Source organism: Solea senegalensis, linkage group LG16 (assembly GCF_019176455.1).
Source record: "Solea senegalensis isolate Sse05_10M linkage group LG16, IFAPA_SoseM_1, whole genome shotgun sequence".
Taxonomy (NCBI): Eukaryota; Metazoa; Chordata; class Actinopteri; order Pleuronectiformes; family Soleidae; genus Solea; species Solea senegalensis.
In genome coordinates this window covers 18,902,931-18,923,064 of record NC_058036.1, presented here as the reverse complement: position 1 = coordinate 18,923,064, position 20,134 = coordinate 18,902,931, and the positions used below count along the sequence as shown (strand labels likewise).

Here is a 20,134-nt window from a genome sequence, read left to right as displayed (position 1 = left end):
GCTCGGTGCTTCTTCTCCGCCCTGTTTATCTGCTTTGAGCCGCTGGGATATTAACAGCTCTCTCCCTCTCTCTCTCAACCTCCCCCTTTCCCCTCCCCTTACCCATTTGTTGCCTCTTGGCAGGTACTGCCAGGCATACTGCAGAAGCATTGCTGTATCTTACCAGAAAGGAACACAGGTAAGGAACAGACACGTGCTACTCTCTGCCCATTTAAAACATCAGTCTAACACTGTGCTGAAACAGAAGTCAGTGGGAGCAATGAGTGGGGGATGGATGCACAGTGGGCGGCTCATATTTTGTCCGCGCACCTGTTTTTGTGTACATGCTCCGTACATCACACCCCATGTGGCCCATCACACATTCCTGCTAACGTAATTGTTCCAACAGAGTTGTATGAGTTGCTTGAAAAACAATGAATCTGATTTGACAAAAACATTAACCTGACTCTCTGCTTTCTCCACTTATGTGTCAGAGGGAGTGAAGAATTTGGGGCCCAGTTGTTGCGAACTTGTGATGATGACAGGCTTCTTCACATCATTGCAGGTGTGAAGCGGTTGCTGATGAAATTGAAGAGCAGGGAGATATACTCAGGTACCTGGCTGCAGCTCCTCACAATAATGACTTCTTCTGCCTCTCTGTGCGTTTTTACACTTTATGGCGACTCAGCCTCTCTCTCTCTTTCTCTAACCTCTTTGACTGCGATGCGACTGCATGCACACAGGCTCACACCTCATCCATCCCACTAACAAAACCTCACTAACGCTTCCCTGACACCTTTCGGCTGACTCATGTCAGACTCATGGCCATTTTGTCATCTAATGAGTACCTGTCGTCATTAGTGAACTTCGCAGAAGAGTGACCTCTGCCTTAGACAGCTGTGTCTCTCACGCACACACACAAAGAGAAAGCTAAGTACGCACCAATCGCAGGTGTGAGACACATGCTGAAGAGAGAACGGCAAGGGCGCAGCGACCTTGGCGACGAAGACAGATTTGTAGGGAGGTGTTGCAAGTTGGTGCGCCAAGGTAGAACTGATAATGGTGAAGCATCTTGCAGCGTGAAATTAATATTTTATGGGGCATGTTGGCAAGATTATCAGCCTCTAAGCAGATAAGGAACTTGATGAACCTGTAAATCAGCATTTTAAGTCTAACTCCTGGGTTAGATTTTTAAAACCCACCCGTGCTTGCTCCTCTCTCCAGTCCTGTGAACTGTTTTTGTGGAAGTATTTTGCATGCCTTGACTTTCCAGGCGGGACAAGTTGCTTGTGTGTTTAGTCGAGGTGTCTAGCAATCTCTGCCTGATGAATATGGAGGACCCAGGAGTTCACTTCTCAACCGGACGTAGAACAAGGTGTCCTGACAGAGTGGACACTTATTAAAATACCCTTATGAATAACCTTATGAATATGGATGTCTGAGCCCCTGAAACTTTTTGGCTGGGTGATTTTCGGCAAACGCCAGTGTGTGATTGGACACCGGTATAATATTGACCAGGCCATAACGCTTGTGTCTGTGTGTGAATACGATGGTGTGTAAGCAACATTGTTGTGTGCGCTTGTGAATCGTAACAGCAGAATTCTATTTCGTGCATTAAAAAGACATTGAGCTTCTCTAAAAATACATGATGCTGTCGAGAAGACTGATGCGTCTGATGCACCGTCTCAAAAATACAAATGCTGAGTAATTTCAGCGAGACACAGTTGCTAACAACCTCAGTGCCCCTCAGTACCATCTGCATTTATAAAAATCTACTTTGGCATCCTGTTCCCATGGCAACTTCAGCTTCTGGTGCCCTGTAGATGCATTGTGTCCAATTTTGGATAAGCAAACACTTCTTCTTTCCAGTGTTTGGACGGTGTGTGGCTGCTGTATTTAGCATTATGCTAAATAGATAGGTATGAATTAACATTTGCATTGCACGAGGAAACTGTAGCGTTGAGTCAGACTTGAGTGAGTCTCAGGAGGGGGAGGGTGTGGGGTTTGAGGGAGGAGGATGGGTGGAGTGTTTGGAACATGACAAAGAGGAAATCAGATTACAGGAGGCTTTAATATTAATGTACTGGTGTGTCCTGCTGGTGAATGAAATCCAGACACTGCACTGTTGTGTGTGTCTGTGTGTGCATGGTGTATTCACGTGCTTTGCTTTACTTTTGTATTGAGTGAAGGGCGCCCTCTTCTGGGCAGTTTCCCAGCGCCACTTCTTCCCCAGGCATTCTTTCCTCATTTACTCCCCCCTTCTTCTTTTTTCCTTGTAATTCGAAACCTTGTGCATTGTAAACAATGCAGCGACTTATCGTAATCTCTTCTCTAAATGTACACTCACCATTCCACAAATCCACAGACCTATACTTCCTATTTATAGACATTAATTAACTCTTTGCAATTGTTCATGCCTGTGCAAGATATCTGGCGTCCTATTATCATATCCTCCTGTACATTTCCGGTCCACAGCCATTCGCCCCTGATCTGATATTTTTAAAGAAAGGACAGAGTGAAGTCATTTCCATTGACTTAATTTATTCGATCCTCGTATTTGATGTTGGGATGACTGGAACATAATGTGCTCAGTCTGAGCTGCAGGGAGGTCGTCTTACAGAGAGCAGAGTAGATTTATTATTACATGTATAGTCTCTTACCATGCTAATACTGTTATATTGCGCATGGTAAAGAGGCATGCTGACCGTTGCATTGTGGGAAAGTCTTCTATCATCCCGTATACCAGTATTTGTTTCTCTCTGTTTAACATGCACACACGCATGCACTCATGCACACACAGTACTCATGTGTTGCTCTCTCGTGTGCAGGTAAGTGCACCTGTTGTTATTGCATGTCTTGCCATTTTTCACAGTTTTAGCTCAGTATTTTACGAAATCAATAAACCTTCACATGGCATGCCTGGACTGTAAATGAATCGCGCCTCTCATGTGCTGTGCATGAGGTTTGTTTACATTTTTTGAGTGTGTTTCTCATGCACGATATTGGACTTTCTGTTGATATCCGATATGCCGATATATCGGCAGTGCTTCGGTTAATAACTGATACCGATATATATATATATATATATATATATATATATATATATATATATATATATATATACAGTACGTCTTTCCTTTTCCCCCATCTGCAGACTGAGTCACTGAGTCTCTTCTGTAGTGAAATTGACATATTTGACATACTCATGTCGCAGCAGACGTAGATATAACATGTTTTTTTATTGTGCAAAATAAATAAGCATAAAGAAAATAACTGTAGAGGGTGCTAGCATAAAAGTCATGGAGGCATATTCATGTTTATGTATATATATAATATAATATATAATATAATATATATATATATTAAATAGATAATTCAGCCCTTCCTTCACATCTGGAGTCAGATAACATAATAACATGAACTCCTTCACCAGCTGAGCTAATGGCAATGACTCGTGTCCAAATGCCAGGGCTGATTTGCTGTCCCTGTCCATCCCGGGCCCGACAGTATAATACAATTATATTACTGAAGTTGAGGGCTGTCTAAAATCTGACCGCGTGCCTGACTTTGGACATGATATCCAATAATACATTTTTTAGCCAACATCTGCCGATGCCACGCACTGCAGAACAGATCAGTGTATAAACATAGAGAGCTAAATTCCCTGTTGAAATAAAATCACAAGCTGCACAGTTGCATAGCCATCTAAAATTGTACTCGTTTTGCTAACGACAATTCAGACGTGACATCCGCGACATATCATGACATAACAGTAGCTTGTGGAAACTCTTTACAAATATTTACAACTATCCTCCCACACTGCAGCATTTTCTGACCCGATATTAAATCTCAAACTTCACAGAGTTAGTCGACCTCTGCACCTCTCTAATTGATGCGTAATTGTAGTTTTATTTCATTAAAAGGCTTTCTTTCTTGTCCTCATGGCAGGTCCCTTTGCCAACCTCAAAAGTGATGAATAAATGTTTGTTAAAGTCAACAAGCACACGTTAACCCAAGCGAGTTTGATGATTAAGATTCAAAGCACAGTCAAAGTACAGAAGAGGTGGGGGCAGACTCGCAAAATCTAACTTCCATTACCCAACGCACTATTCTTTCTGTGTCTTTTTTATTTTTTTTGTCCACATTTAAGTGCAAGCGGTTTGTCTGAGGACACGTTTCCATGGAAACAAGTTGGCCAGGAGGATTCGGGGGAATAGAGAGGGGACATTAAAAAGAACAGATGTAATCCTAACAAAATATTAGGGGAGTTACACTTTAAAGTCCTCTTCCATTTTTAAAAGAGAAATGATTGACTCCTTATAAGAGCGTCCTCACTACCTTGTGTGTCCCAGACACGGTTGAAGTCCTTGAGCTCCGTCGGTGACAGTCTTGCCTCTTGGAGTCAGCCTCTGTCCCGAGTCACCGCACGTCCATCTCACAGCGCCCTCCCTCTGTGACTCTCACTGACCCACGAGTGAAGCAGCAGCTGCTCTATTAGCCTTCGTAATTAGCGGGCGAGCTGTCACTTCCCCCTGTGAATGTGTCCACATGCACGTAGCTCACACACACACACACATTCTAAATGCCTTATGCTTACCCTTACACTAAGACTTACATAAACTTATTTCTAACCTTAACACTAAAACCAGGTCACAAAAAGCCCTTTAAAGTTGTGACGACTGGACATAAATGTTCTCATTTTCCCGAAATGTCCTCGCTTCTCATGGTTTATAGGTTGTGTTGGTTTTACACACACACACACACACACACACACGCACACACACACACACACACAGAGTAAACGTGTGTCCTCCAGCGCACTCGATATCAATCTGTTTAGAAAGCGAGACAACCAGGGAGAGCCTGTCTCTCTCTGATAGCTCTCAGCAGCACTGATGCTGACTCTGTATGCTCTTTGTACCCACTCTCCAAAATAAAAACACCCAGAGAACCAGAGAGAGAGGATGATGGTGAAATGAACAAGACAGAATGGGAAACATTGAATGAATATATTTCTTTCTAGACTTTATATCATTCTTAGCATGTGATCATAGGTAATCAGGCTTCAGATTGTGTCTGTAGTGCTATAGTTTGCAGAGGGTTTACCTCTTTTAAACTATGATTACTTGTTTAATTGAGGCTTTTTCTTAAAGATATGGGACACTTTTTTGATTAATAAAAGCTAAATTATCTATCTAGCTCTATTATGTGCAGATTTGTCATGGGAAATGTACATTTCAGCCCATATTTGTTCATAGGCTTAAAACACCATTAAAATATTAACTACTGTGCTCCAATACAAGGAGGTCTGACTTAGTGACTTAGTTTTCTAATGAATAAGTTCATATTTGAGTCATCTGTTTATTGCTTTCTTTGTCCAAATTTGATTGTAGTTTTCCAAAATAACAATTTATTGTTAAGCCCTTGTATAATATTCCCTTTTCCACCATGTTTGGAGAAAATCTGTTTGCATGCATGAACGCAGTTACACACATACACACATTGACTTCCATTCATTTGGACAGCTTAAAAAAACCTCCACCGAGAGAATCACGCTCTGAGGAGATGACCGTGTGCATGTGCGTGTGCTGGCTCCCCTCGGGAGCTCCCCATGTCTTCTAAACTCTCGACTGCTGTAGCTGATAATGAGTCCGGCACTATCTCGTCTCCTCAGCCTTCCCTACTTTCCTCTGTTCGCCTTATCCCCTCATCTCTCTCCTCCTCCTCTGCACTCCCTCCAGCTCCCTGAAGGTGAACCTGCTGAAAAAGGTACACGAGTGGGTAGCTGTGAAACGCGGCCTTCTCCTCGAGGCCCAGTCTGTGTGCGACTGGAGTCTTGTGGCGCGGAAATTGATTGTAAACGAATATGACACAGAAACAGAATGGACTACAGAGAAACTGAGCAGCATTTTTGTGTGGAGATGAACTGTAGGACGTGAGTATAAAGGTCATACACATGGATTCAAGGTCAAGGCTTTAATCTTGGTGAAAATCTAATCTTTTCATTCTGCCATCCAAATATACCTGCACATGGACACATCTCTGAGTTTGCAGTGTCTGACTCTCTGTGGACAGTCTGTCTCAGTTTGTCCCTGACATAATGAGCCAATGACTAAGCGTTGATTTAACGCTGAGTCACTCGGCTCCAAGCGTTTTTTTTGTTTGTTTTTTTATTGCTGTAATTTTATTGACAGACCACTGAATACCTTTAATCCAGCACACACACACACACAGCGTTTCTTCGAAGGATGATCTTAGCCCATGAACTTAACTAGTTCCTTAGAATTGAAACTCTACCTGGTTCTTCACGAGGACTACGGGTCCTAAAAAGGTCAGAGGTCACACACACACAAACCTGGTGCAATCATATTCCAGCCCGTTGTTATTTACTCTTGTGCTGAAGAGCGACAGCTTTAATCCTGCATTAATAATGATATGTGTCCCATCTATTTATTACTGTATAACAAAGAAAACAACAGAGAGATGGAAAACACAGGGAGACTCATCGATCATATACCAAGTGAGATAGAGGTAATAGTTTTTGGTGTTGTTGGTGGTGCTTTGTGTCATTTTGAAGTTTATAAAATGAATCGGCGTTGATAATTATGAGACACATAAGTCTCAAATGTTTTTATAAAGTGTCACGGTTGATGATTTTCACTGGGAGAGACCAGGATGGACAGGATTAGACGTGAGCATATAATCCAGGGTTGAGATGGTTTGCAGAGGAGAGGTAGTGAATCAGAGGAAGACCACAGAGAAGGAGGGCATGAGGATAGGTAGTGTAACAGAAGAGGACAAGATGGAGGTAGATGATCCTGGAGAAGCTGAAAGTTATTTATTTCATACTTTACTGCATATTTTATCACATTGATGGAGATAAACTCCAAGTATTCATATATCTTTTTGAAAAGAAAGGAATGAAAACAAGTTTGATAGATGTTTATCTATGAGTCGCTACTGCATATGAACGTTATATCACGCGTTTGTTTTCGTCAACGTTTGCCTTTTGTTCCGTTTGGCGAAGAACAAGCCTTCACTTCCGTCGTAGCATGTGTGAACTCACGCCATCTGCTGAGGAGGATTTTATGATGCAACTGAGAGCCCTGCAGCTGCTACTAAATGGACCTCATGGTAGAACTGCGTTGTCATGTCCCGTTCCCAAAGTCGAGCATGAAAGCTCAGTACGTTGCTGTCAGACTCGGCGTTGATCAGAACCTTGACGCTTACTTTTTGCCCTGTTTTTGTAGAGGTTTCGCCATGACGGGGGTTCCCCATCATTTTTTATGTCCTCGTGTTTTCTGCTAGTCCAGCAGATAATTCTGTGACACACACACTCCACTATTAAGCTGTCTGGATTAGTGAGTGTTGTATTGACAACGGTCCACATTGCACTTTTTCTGCTGACTTTATTGGACTATGTTTCTGTACATCTAAGACGGGGAGTAAAATAAAGTGAAAGCGACCTACAAGCATTTTTGCTTTAATTTCCTTGAGGGATTTGAGGGGGGGGAAGTTGCAGCCCACTGCCTCCATGTTTTATTCTAGTTGCCTCCATGGAGTAGTTAGATAAAATTGAGTTTGTAAGGTGACAGAGAGGGGCGATTGTAAAAGCTCATCTTAAAATCTGTGGAGCTTTTGACAAGCTGAGTCTTTCAAACTCAGTCGGCCAGTGTTTGTGCTTGGCCGTGTACATAAAGGTGATTGGTGAATAATAGCGAGCTACATCTGCTTTACTCGTATCATCTTTGTTTCAAAGTTTGTCTGCGTCTAGTGTCAGAAGTGGGCTCCCGTCAATATGAAGACCCGGACGGAAAAGGGCCTCTCTGTGGGGAGTGTGTGGGTTTTCCTCCCACAGTCCAAAAACATTTTAATGATTTATTTGTTATCCAGAGCAAAGAAATGAAGAAAATATTCACATTTAAGAAGCTTAAACAATCGAATCTTGTTTTAATCATGAAAAAAAGCGTAAAACGGATTATTCGATTATCAAAATAGTTCCCAATTAATTTAGCAATCATTTCAGCTCTAGCTGTGTGTATTTTACTCTGTATGAACGTGGGGTGGTGCAGTGGCCAGCATTGTTGCCTTGTCTGGAGTTTGCATGTTCTCCATTGGTGCGTGTGGGTTCTACTCAAGTCTTCCTTCTTTCACAGACCAAAGTGGTAGAAAATGGATGGATATACAAATTAGATTTTGTATAGGCCCAGTTCACAAATGACACTTTGCCTTAATGGGCTTTCCAATCTGTTCATAAAGAGACACCCTCTGTCCTTAAACCCTGGGTTTGTGTTGGGAACAACTCCCCAAAGACCTCTTTAACAGGTACTGTAGTTTAATATTAATAAAGTATATATATAAAGAGAGCATTCATCTCTATTCTCTTTTCTCTGTTACACCCTCATTGCAATTCTTTTCACCATTTACTGGAGGATTACACGAGTGAGTGTGTATTGATTTTCCATAGGTTGGCATTTTGGCATTTTAGAAGCCCCGGGTGCATATTTAAACTAAAGCGCTCGCTCTCCTTATCTGTCAGTTGCAAGGGTGTCATCGATCCGATTTTAGTCCGTCTCAGGTTTACACTTTCAGAGCAGACATGATCACATTTTTTATTTAATGTAGTTGCCTTCGGTTATCACCGTGTGCTCACGGCATTTCATCTTTACAAGCCACAATGAGGTCGTGGAGGTTAGTCATCTTATCTTATCTTATTTACAGACAAAAGAACTAATCATCATTTAAAGACAATATATTTCCTTCACTGTCGAAGTGACAATTATTTATTCAGCTCATAGAGTCATTTAATACTGGAAGTGTTTATCATCCTAAAAAAGTCTCAGGATGTAATAATTACAGGTCATTATCGGGTGCACTGCAGTGCTGCCAGCACACATAGTAATCAGATCACAGATCACACAGAATTATGTAATAATGGAAATTACTACACTACAACATACGTCAATGTTTGTGGTGTAACGGAGATATAACCTATAGAGCTTAAGCAAGCAACATGAAAACATTTGATTTGTAATGTTGTTTCATGTATTTTTAACTTCATCGAGGTCATGAAGCCATGGAAGGAGTGCGAAGTCTCAACATGTAACTCTTCCAAGATGAACTCACTGTGTTGTGCACGCTGTTATCATCCCTTTAAAAGGTAAACATATTTTTTTATATACAATTAAAATGTGACGTAGAACAAGCTTCTTTTGTAACTGAAAACCAATTTATTAACAATACTGCAACTATAGCAGCCTCTCAAAGCAAAAAAACAAACCTTTATTGTTTTTCTCATATTCTTTCCGGTGTGACAACATCGTGTATACATTATTTTGCTTACTAATTATTATTGTTTGTTACTGAGTAATAATTATATTATAATAAAATATGACTCACTGCGCTTCTGCGAGAAGTCAGAAATAAATCAAGCATAACATTCAATCACTAAAACGTGTTTTTCTCAGCAGTGCAGCTAAATAACTTCCATTTAACGTCTTAATCAATGAATAATAATGTGTTTTGTAAAATAGTACATTCGGAAATTCATGGATAAAAAGAATCATTTTATTTTGGCCTTAAATTAAATATAATTCCAGTTAAAGAGCTTCCACATACATAGAATATGCTGTTAGTTTAGGGCAGCTTGTGTGTATCACAAAGCAAACCAAAGCTTCTCCATCCTTCCCATCATGCCCGATGTTCTGAACACGTGTCGTCCCGCTGCACCAATTACGCAAAAGTGACACCGTTCATTTCAGCACTCATTATTCTCGCAGCGGCGACGCTGAATACGCGGCGGCTCATTTGGCAGCCCGGAGTTCTCCCACACCACCAGAACGAGGAGAGTCCGACTGAGCTCCACCTGTTCGTCTGAACACGCTGCAGGCAAACAGTTGTGTGTGTCTCTTTTTATGCACAACACTTCTTATTTGCCTCGTCTCTTTCCACATTTTGTGTCACGCAAATAAAGTCTAGAAGTTTGCGGAGGGCCAATCTCAACACAAACGTTCAGGTGCTCGGAGGGAGGCGATAACGCTTTGTCAGCCCAACAGACACTTGAAGCTCTTACCACAGTTCTTTCTATAATATAATGCTTTGGTAATGCTTTGACAGCTCACAGTGACCATGTCTGGTTTGTTTTCACGGAAGTGACATTATCTGTGGAGCTGCTGTAGCCGGCGGGCCACAGACACGAGCCCGTGATTTCATTAACCAGGATCTCGGCCAAAAACCACTTTCAAGGCCGGAAGTCAAATACCAGCGACGTGATTTGTTTCGACGATGTGATTCTCGGACATGAAAAACGTCATAGTGCAACTGTCAGTGGTTCTGGCGTCACATTAATCTGCTATATTGTTTCTCTAAAGCTCAAATAATCTATAAAATGTCACCTTAGGTTCTGTCAAGGTGACTTTTTTTAAAAAATGTTTAGTTTTTTCCAGTCAAAGGCATAAAAGACAGTTTAAACATACAGTTTATACAGAGGCTATAAGAATGTGCAATATACTGTAGAGTTTATTATATCCTTTTTTCCAGCACAACCTAGGCTAAAATTAAACTCATTAAAATCAGTCAATATAAGTGCATTTAAGAATTTAAGGAAAAGGTAAAAATGTTTTCAGGCCTGATTTAAATGATCTGAGTTCCACAGGTGAAATCTGCTTCACTTTGTTTGGTTCTGCATCTGGGAAACATGCAGTAAACCTGTTCCTGGTGATCTTAGGGCTCTGGATGCTTCACGGGGAACTAATAAGTCTAGGATGATGTCAGATTTTGAATTCTATCCTTTGACTCAGGGGAAGCCGGTGTAGTGATCTGAGGACCGTTGTGATGTGGTTGATCCTGGACCAGCTGCAGCTGCCTGATTGACTTTTTTGTCCTGTAAAGGCACCGTTACAATAATTTGTTTTTCTGTGTCCTGTTTGGACAGAAAACACTTGATCCTTGCAATGTTCTGCAGGTGCTTGCACATGCATGGTCTTCTTCAGGTCTTTGCATCAGGCCACCTGCCACCAAGGCTCTCACAACTCCCCTATCTGGCTCTCTGTTGAATGTAACAGATTATATTTGTGCCTGGAGGAGGGGCCAGAGAGACGAGGCCGTTCCTCCTCTGCTCATCCTTCAAAATAATAATCAGTAAATCGGCATGCAAATCATCCCTCACTCCGTTTTTTTCAACATTCCTTTGGCTAATTGTGATTCTGCAGTTTGCTATGAACTAATAAAAACCCGACACGCTCTCTCACCCCCGATTCTCTGCGAGACATAAAGTGAGACATCGGCCACAAACTCTCTCGCTGAGGATTTTACGCTATATTTGAAAAGATGTCTGGCATTTTTCTTTCTTCTTCTCTGTCATCAGTGACCCGTCTTTGTCAGGCGGCGATCGACATCTCTGAGATGACCTGGCTCTTCTTTTATTTCACTATGCCCTCACGCAAATTGGCCCCTGGAAATACCTTTATTAAGGTTGAATGGGTTGTCAGTGGAGAGGGATGTGTCTTTACTCATTTAGCGTTACCGTTTGAAATTTTCCTTTGGTTCCTGAATTTATTCACTGAGTATTTGTTTCTGCTCTGTTTTGCGATTGCCCCTCGTGGCAAGAGTCAGACCTCCAGCTGGGCGAATGATGAAAGACGACCAGTGTCGCCCTCATTCCGCGGCTCACCAGGATATTTCATTGCTCCGTGTTAAAGTTTAGGGTGTGTAAAAGCGGCGGGAACAGAGCAGGAGACAGAATGAAGTGCGACGTTGAAATAGAAATAAAGAAAACCTCACCACGAAAGTAAAGATTTAACCCTTTAACACTTCAAAATGTCTGTCTGGACTTTTTTTTTTTTGCTTATTTTATGGCAGTTATTTACAATTTACTGCATGTTAAAATAGTGTATACACATTTTAAAATGAAGAAAAACTAAATTATTTAGAATACTTATTTTTTTTGCGTTAAATTTGAAATTTGAACAGTATACAACATCATTTAAAATAACATTTGTCTACAGGCCAAACAATGGAAACTATGTACAGTACAGGCAGTACAGACGCTGATTCACCAGCTCCCTGCAACAGCGTCAATGAAATGACTGTAATAACCACATACTGGAATGTTTCTCATGGCACAAACCGGTGCATAATTGCAGCAATGCAAACATGTCGTTTCGAAAATGTCAAAAAAGACATTGTGTTTTCTTGTTTGTATAGTGTACTTACAGTACATCCGTTATAAAATATTTCCTACACTCTTTAAATCTGGAGCGTTTCATTTTGGTCGCCTTGTAATTGTGTCATTTGCTGCCGTGTCTCCACTCTGGGGAAATGAAAATGGAGGCTTGTGCAGAACTTTGAGGACATTAGATGAGCGCCCTCGACAGGCAACAACGTGCACAGGAACTTCCTGAAACATCAGCGTAAGGAAGGAACTTGTCTGTCCGTGTGTTGTCTTTTGTTTATTTGCATTTTATTGTGCTTATTTGGCACTAAATGGATCTGAAGCTGAAGCTCACCTCGTCTTTCCCCCCCTCCAAAACTGTATCTAAACCATGTGCCTATTTAATCAGGGATTTATTTATTTATTTATTCATTTAATTATTTATTTATCTGTTATTTATGTTAAGCAGACGTATTTGCCTGAAAGGAAACTAACCCATGAGCTGTAATCAGCGGATTGACTCTCATCTAAATGTTTTCCGAAGCCAAATACATACGAGACAAAGATAAAACTTCATATATATATATATATATATATACATATATATATATATATATATATATATATATATATATATATATATATATATATATATATATATATATGAACTATATACTGCCACTGCTTCCGTTAATCCGGAAAAAGCAAAGCTGACATTAAGAGTGGACAGTCTGGAGGTCAAGATTGTGATTTAGCGCCTCTTTAAGACCCGTCGAGGACAAAGACACAAATGACACTAGATTCTCTGCTGCGAGCTCTCGGCAGTTCAGAGGCCACGTCGAACTTAATTAAATTGCGTTAGACAGTAAAAGTATACCGCAGCACTGGTGTGATGGTGTTTTTATGCACTGGGGGAGGGGGGATATTAAAGAGCAGCAAATTCAGCTGCTTTAATGCTGTGATGTGATAAAGGTTTGAAGGTTTTCTAACAAATAACTTATGTGAGACTTCTTCTCTGCACCCAACAGAGAAGAAGCCCTGCTGGGTGCAATTTGAAAAGTCACCTGTGGTGGGAAAGTAAAACAGACGTGCGGCAAAGCGTTTTTCTCTGTTTGTTATTCTACAGTGGAATCAGATATTCTAGATCATGAAAGACGGGAACAATAGCAGCAGATCCTCTCTTTGTGCAAGAAATCACAAAAATCTATAGCGTCTGTGAGATCGAATTGTCCATTGTCTCTAAAAAGCAAACGCTTTCTTCTCTGGAAAACCGTCCTGTGGCCTTAACGAATAAAGAAATTGATCCACTCAAACAATACGCTGCATTTAACCCTGAACACCGAGCGTATCGCAGACGACACATCTGCATCACCGTAATTATGCGACAGTCTGTGCGATTGGAAAAATTCCAACGGTTTCTGAAAGCTGAGAAGTTGCCCGTCAAAGCCCACGTGTGGTTATTACGATAATTTCACTCGCGCTGCTGCAGGAAGCCGGCGAATCAGCGTCTTTGTCACCAGAGAGGCGAGAGTTGGAAAAACGCCTGTACTGTACACAGTTTCCATTTTGTTGGCCAAAAACTCAAACAAATGTTATTTTAAGAATGTTTTATACTGTTCAAATGTCACATTTAAATTGTTAATACACTACTTTAACATGATATTGAAAGTTATTCTGCAGGAAATGGGCAAAAATACTGACTCACGCAACCTTTTCTGGTTTAAATATGGTTAAAATAAGCCAAAAGTGGTGTTTAAGTGTTAATAGAACAAATATCAAGTCAAAAACAGTTTGCCTCTCTTCTTAATCAACCATCTCAAAGAGGACCCTTCTGTTACTTAATTAAAGAGGCAGCAACAGACAACTTTTGTGTGTCCCCAGCGTTTGCAGGTGTTATTCATTTGTTCACTGACTCGCTGAGTCGCTTGCAGCGGGGAGAATTGTGACATATTAAGCATCCTTGCCAAAAACACCCCCATCAGGCATTTGGCTTGTTAACTTGAACTTGGCTAATGAAGCAGCAGGAGGGGGGGGGGGGGGGGAAGCCAGCAGTCTGTTAAATAGAGACGTCATTTAGCCCCAAAAACCGACAAGAATGAAAGCAGTGGCGCTTACATGTAAACGTGGGCGGTGTCACTTTACACGTCAGAGTTTCAGCAGGTTTCTATAGCAGAAACAATTCCTCACATGTTCCTTCAACAGAAAAAACAATAATGTTCATTTCACCGTCTTGCAACTTTGATTGAATTGAACTTTACTAATAACATTGACTTTTTATTACTACGGGGCCAAACCCTGACGTTTAGTGTCTTAATATTATTAATTTGCTGGCGGCCTTAGCGACTAATTAACTGAGGAAGGACGTTGAAGTGGTTTAGCGCTTATGGTTTAAAGAATAAATAATTGAATAAATAACTGAACTCCAGCCTGTGGAGACGTTTGATTACACAAACGCAGGCACGTCAATAATGGAAACATCAGAGTGGATTCTTCACGCGCACTCCTCATTTATTAACAATAAATCGCTGACAAATTGAATCTTGTAAATCAAAACATAATAATGAATCAATTACTACAAAAGTGAACACGATATTGAAATTGAATGGAATGTGAACAAAAACCAAACAAGTTTAGATTTTTTTTATATTTAATTTAGGGGAGAAATTTTCATTTGATTAGGGTAAAAAAAATAAGTACTTTGTGTTTAGGACTGCATAGGAAAGTAAGTGCAATTTAAGAGGGTTGTGTATCTCTGTGGAGAGAACATGTAAAACATTCAAGAATTTGAATTTAGAGTAATACTTGTTCTGCAGATTGTACCAATAAGTAAGTAGAAAGTAATGATTGCACTTGGTTGTGTTGGGAGAGTAAAGCGTGTAATTGATCTGCACACTGTCTAAATGAATATTGGGGCCGAGGCGATCGTTCGATAAATCGATTATCAGTTGGTTAGCAAATTAACCGTCAACCATTTTTGAGTTTTCGTATATTTCGGCTTCTGAAATGTGAATATTTTCTGGATTCTTTAAAAATCCTTAAAACTGAAGAATTTGGACAAATTTAGACATTTAAGAGCATAATTTTCAGGTTTTAAAAAACACCGATCGACATTTTCTGACATTCTATGGACCGAACGGTGACTCGATTAATCGAGAAAATAATTGACAGCTTCAGGACTTATTGATATATTATTATCATATATATATCACTGTTATCAGGGGCCGTGGTGTAGTGGATAGAACTCTTGCCTTTGCAGCAAGAAGACCTGGGTTCGAGAACCGGTCGGAACAAGGGCCTTTCTGCATGGAGTTTGCATGTTCTCCCCATGTGTGTGTGTGGGGGTTTTCTCCAGGTCCTCCAGTTTCCTCCTGGATTAGTTAAACTGGACATTTTAAAACTGACCGTAGGTGTGTGAGAATGTGTGTGAATGGTCTTTATGGGCGTGTGACCCCGCCTATCGCCCAAGGTCAGCTGGGATCTCTACTAAAAAGGCTGGTGTGGCGTGAAACTGTATTTAAATACCACCTGAAGGCACTGTGGTTCCCTATTTATTCGTACATGCAAGTTAAATATCAAACCTAATAGAAAACGTTATACTCACAGGCTTACTCACTATAAAAATCTGGTGCTTCATCATGACCTTCAAAGCGAGATGCATGCTTTCCCCCCCCCGAATCCTTCCCTCCACCTTTATAAAGATGAACACATTATGTTTACTTAGCCAGGACCAGAAATGTAAAACCACCCGGTAACAAATCACACGGGGCCCCGACGCTGAAACAAATATTGGTTTTCCTGGCCCGAGCGAAGGGTGGAAGAGCTTGTGAAAGCAGCATTTTTCCTAAAGCAATAAAGGCCAGACAGTCATGAAGACAGATGGAGGTTATCTCGCCGATCTTGCGTGTCCAACGGCGCGGGCCCAAATAAGGCCCCGCTGGAGAAGCCACAGGGGGAAACTCACAGAGGGCTCTCATTAAGAAGGCAGTAATGGTGTTTCACACACACACACACACACACACCTGCCTCAGCAAAATGCAGCGTGGATCTGACAGAGAGAGAGATGCACACAGTCCATTAGAGGCGAGCCACAGCTTTTGTCCGCCTGCTGCTCTGCATCAAAGTTAATCAGTGTGCTGTACTAGGGCCGCGACGCGTTGAGGATTATTGACGGGTGAGGCTCGTACATCAGCGGGCCTCTTTGTGCTCAAGTTGTAGGTTGACGTGTGGAGGGAGCATCTGCATAAAGAGCGCTAATGACACTCCCCTGTTAATGACGCCGGGTAAATGGCTCGTGCATCAGAGTCTGGCTGTGTTTAGTGGTTATGCTCTAGGTATACGTCTACTCTACAGGAACGACGACTAAAAAACAAACTAGTATGAATTGTAAAATGCTTTAAAACTAGAAGAAAACAGGCCCAAAAAAAGAGGAAATTCTGTCCTGATATTATTTTCTTAAAATTAGATTATTCTGGTGTAGTGGTTAGCACTACTTGGCCTTTACAGCAAGAAGACCAGGTGTAACAGGCCAAATGAACCCTTCCCAGAATAAACCCGGGTATAGTTAGGCCCATGCAGGCCAGAGTATACCAGGGGGGATGAACTGTCCCAGGCCAAACCCCTCTAGGCCAGAGTATACCCCCCCCTGTTTAAAGAGATTTTGATTGTATTTACACAGTATATTTACACTCACTAATATTTATAAACAGGAGCATGTGTTTACCCTGGAATAATCTGTGTTTTAGCTGACAATAAAACATGTTCTTGAAATGACAAAATGTAGGTTATATAGAAGTCATCAAGTACTTTAGTAAGTTTCATACATTTATCCAAAACAAGTCTCTAAATACTAACAAACTTTTGACATGTCACATTTTTTTAGGGTGATATTGATGTGGTGGATTAAAATGTCCATAAAACCATAATATACACGGGTATAATCTATCATATAGGCTGCTTTAACCCCGGGTTTATTCTGGACTGGGGGTATACTGTATTCTATGGCCTGTTTGACACCTGGTCGGAAAACAAGGGTCTTTTTTTTGCGTGTTCTTCCCGTGTGTGCATGGGTTTTTTCCGGGTTTTCCGGTTTCCTCCCACAGTCCAAAAACATGCAGATTTGGAGATTAGGGAAAATTGAACACTCTGAATTGACCGTAGATGTGAGAGTGAATGGTTGTTTGTCTCTGTGTGTGGCCCTGTGATGCCCCCCCGCCTATTGCCCTATGTCAGCTGAGATTGGCACAGCTCCACCCACAACACGTGTATATGTGGAGGATAAAGTGATACAAAGTGGAGATTATTCCTCTTAAAGCAAAACTTACTTTCTTTTTAGGCCAAACAAGATGATGTAATGTAGATAAAAGCAGATGTGGAGTAAATTAGCAGTCACTCAACATTCAAGTTCACACAAACTTGTCACTTACTCCTTTACTAGTTTCATAATTAGCTTTTCCCTTTTTTTCTATTTTTTTTTACCTGACACATTTTCCCCTCTGTTCAGTCGGTGCATTCTCATGAGGCAACATCAACATCTATTTAATTTTCCGCATCAGCGACTCATATATTATGAGGCGATTACAAGTTCAGCTCCGGCATGCCTTTATTCGAAGGTGTCATATTTTTTTATCTCCGCCTCTATTTCCAGCCTGCGTCGTGCAGATTATGTAATTCCACAGCCTGCCTCGTCCTCGGCAGTGAGATGGGTTTGAACCTGCAGAGCCAGAGTGAGAACCCTTAATAATTAATGCAGCTTGTGTCTCACTTCACTTCTCTACATTTTCTGATTGGAGATGAACTTCTGAATGAGACCATGAGATGGTGCTGTGTGCCTGACCTGGGATCTTGTTTACTAGACGGGAAACAAATGCATGATGCTGAAAGACAAGGTGCACATAAAAGCTGTGATCACTGACTCAGTAACAACTGTTGAGAAACACAGACCAGCTCTGTGCTCTTTCTGATTTATAACCTTTTGCGCTTCTGCTGAAGCTGTACATGTTTATTTTACAAGTGCATGTGAGACTGCAGCTTTTTCTTTTTTAAGTCCTTTACCCACTTCTATCCTCTTCGCCTCGGTGAAGAAATGCACCCATACTGCTTAGCATTCACCTGCCGTGCACCGTGACTCAGCTTATCTTTAGTCTGCACGACTGATAGGGCCGAGCGTGCAGCTGCAGTGAAGAACAGGCCTTTGCAGGAGATTTACATCACTTTTTTTTTTCCCCGTGGACGCCGAGAAGGCAACGTCACCGGCGTACGGGGCAGCAGAGCGGGCCGGGGACCCGTGAAGCATTCAATCTGTGTGCCATCACAACGCATCAGCTCGGTGCTCCGCAGTCCTGCTCGGCAGGCAGGCGCACGCGCACGCACACAAGATGGATATTTGAACAGGGTTTTAGCAGCCTGCCTAAACACTGCAAAGTCAACACAAGTGGAGTAGGAGGCTCAGTTTGAACAGGCTGCCAATTCAGTGTCAAGCATTGGAAGAATAATTGAAACAAGGCAGGAGCAGCAGCAGAGACAGACGGGCAGCATTTTTACTGCATTTCAGGGTCATAATTAGCTGGGAGTGACGAGAGAGTGATTCCCAATGATTGTGTTTGCCTGGTTTCTTAATTATTAGATGATTATTCTCCCTCTTTTGGTGTTGACCTCCTCTTAAAAACTTTTGGCTTGTTTGGGATATTAATGTAGCTATTTTCTACCACTTTATCCTCCATGAAAGGCAGGTAGAGAGACATCATAGAGACATCATACAACCATCCACACTCACATTTACAGTCAATGTAGAGTGTCTGATATGCTCCTGATATTTATTCCTACTTTTTTAAATTTCCTGCATTTTCCAAATTTTTCTGCATCTTTTCCTCCACAGGAGATAAACCCGAGATGACAGATCACAGGCAACAGTGAATTTTTAGAGGGCAGATCAAAGGCAACAGTAAATCGTAGAGGGTAGATCAAAGGCTACAGTATATTCTTAGAGGGTAGATCAAAGGCAACAGTGAATTCTTAGAGGGTAGATCAAAGGCAACAGTAAATTCTTAGAGGGTAGATCAAAGGCAACAGTGAATTTTTAGAGGGAATATCAAAGGCAATATCCTCCATTCTGCATAAAACTGTGTATTAATGCACTGTCATGAGTCATTACACATGCACACACACAAACACATAGACTTTTCACAGATGCCCCGTAGAGTTTTTGTATAGATGCACATAACTTTATATTGCAATGATCAGTGTTCCCTACGTATTATTCACTGCCCACAATTTATTATTCATAGCTTCTATGACCACACGTTGGAATTTTCAATATTCGTGTACCTAGACCTCTCGCATAATTGCGGCCATTAATCACACAGGGACATCCTTTATTGCTGGCCGGCGGTGCAAAGCAGTGACCTGAGTCAGCATATATTGATGACGTCCTATTTGAATGCTTTAATTATTAATAAAGCGTGTTAAACTAGCTAGGGGATTTCCTCAGCTGAGAAGAAGAGAGGGCAGAGTGTAGCAGCGTTGGAGCCGCAGCTGAGTCGAGGACAAAGGCTGACGTACAACTTGTAGGGTCCTCTCTGTTTCTCTCTGCTCAGATTTACTCGTCCTGAGGAGCAAAACACAAAAACAAGTGTTTTGTTCTCTGACTGATAAGAGAAACACAGATCTTTTCTGATTTAATCTCATCTTGCTAGACCAGTCAGGTTTGGTGTGTCTCCTCCTGGTGTGGGAATTTGGGGAAATTGCTGAGGTGTGGCGAGCTATTCCAGACGGAATAGTTTTTTTTACAGACACACGCTCACACGTCATCTTCTGACAGTTTTTTTTTTGTAACAGAGCAAACATGTACTGTGTGTAAGGGGAAATATGAGGATCTGTCACTGCCATTCATCCTCCATGCTGGCCAGAGGCCAAGAGAGGAAGGGAGTACAAGGGATGAAAAGTGCAGCCTTGAATGTAGGTTTTTCTGTTTGTTTTACAGCAAAATAATAATTCTCTGGTATTCTC

General features: G+C 41.4%; 1 protein-coding gene across 1 annotated transcript in view; it reads left to right on the top strand.

Annotated features, from left to right (window-relative positions):
* Positions 1-20,134, top strand: part of dlgap2a (discs, large (Drosophila) homolog-associated protein 2a) — a 135,599-nt gene that overhangs the window by 8,864 nt on the left and 106,601 nt on the right. Inside the window, exons 2-3 of the mRNA XM_044046822.1 lie at positions 124-178; positions 545-592. Coding sequence (XP_043902757.1) covers positions 124-178; positions 545-592 — 103 coding nt within the window. The remainder of the gene's footprint in view (positions 1-123; positions 179-544; positions 593-20,134) is intronic.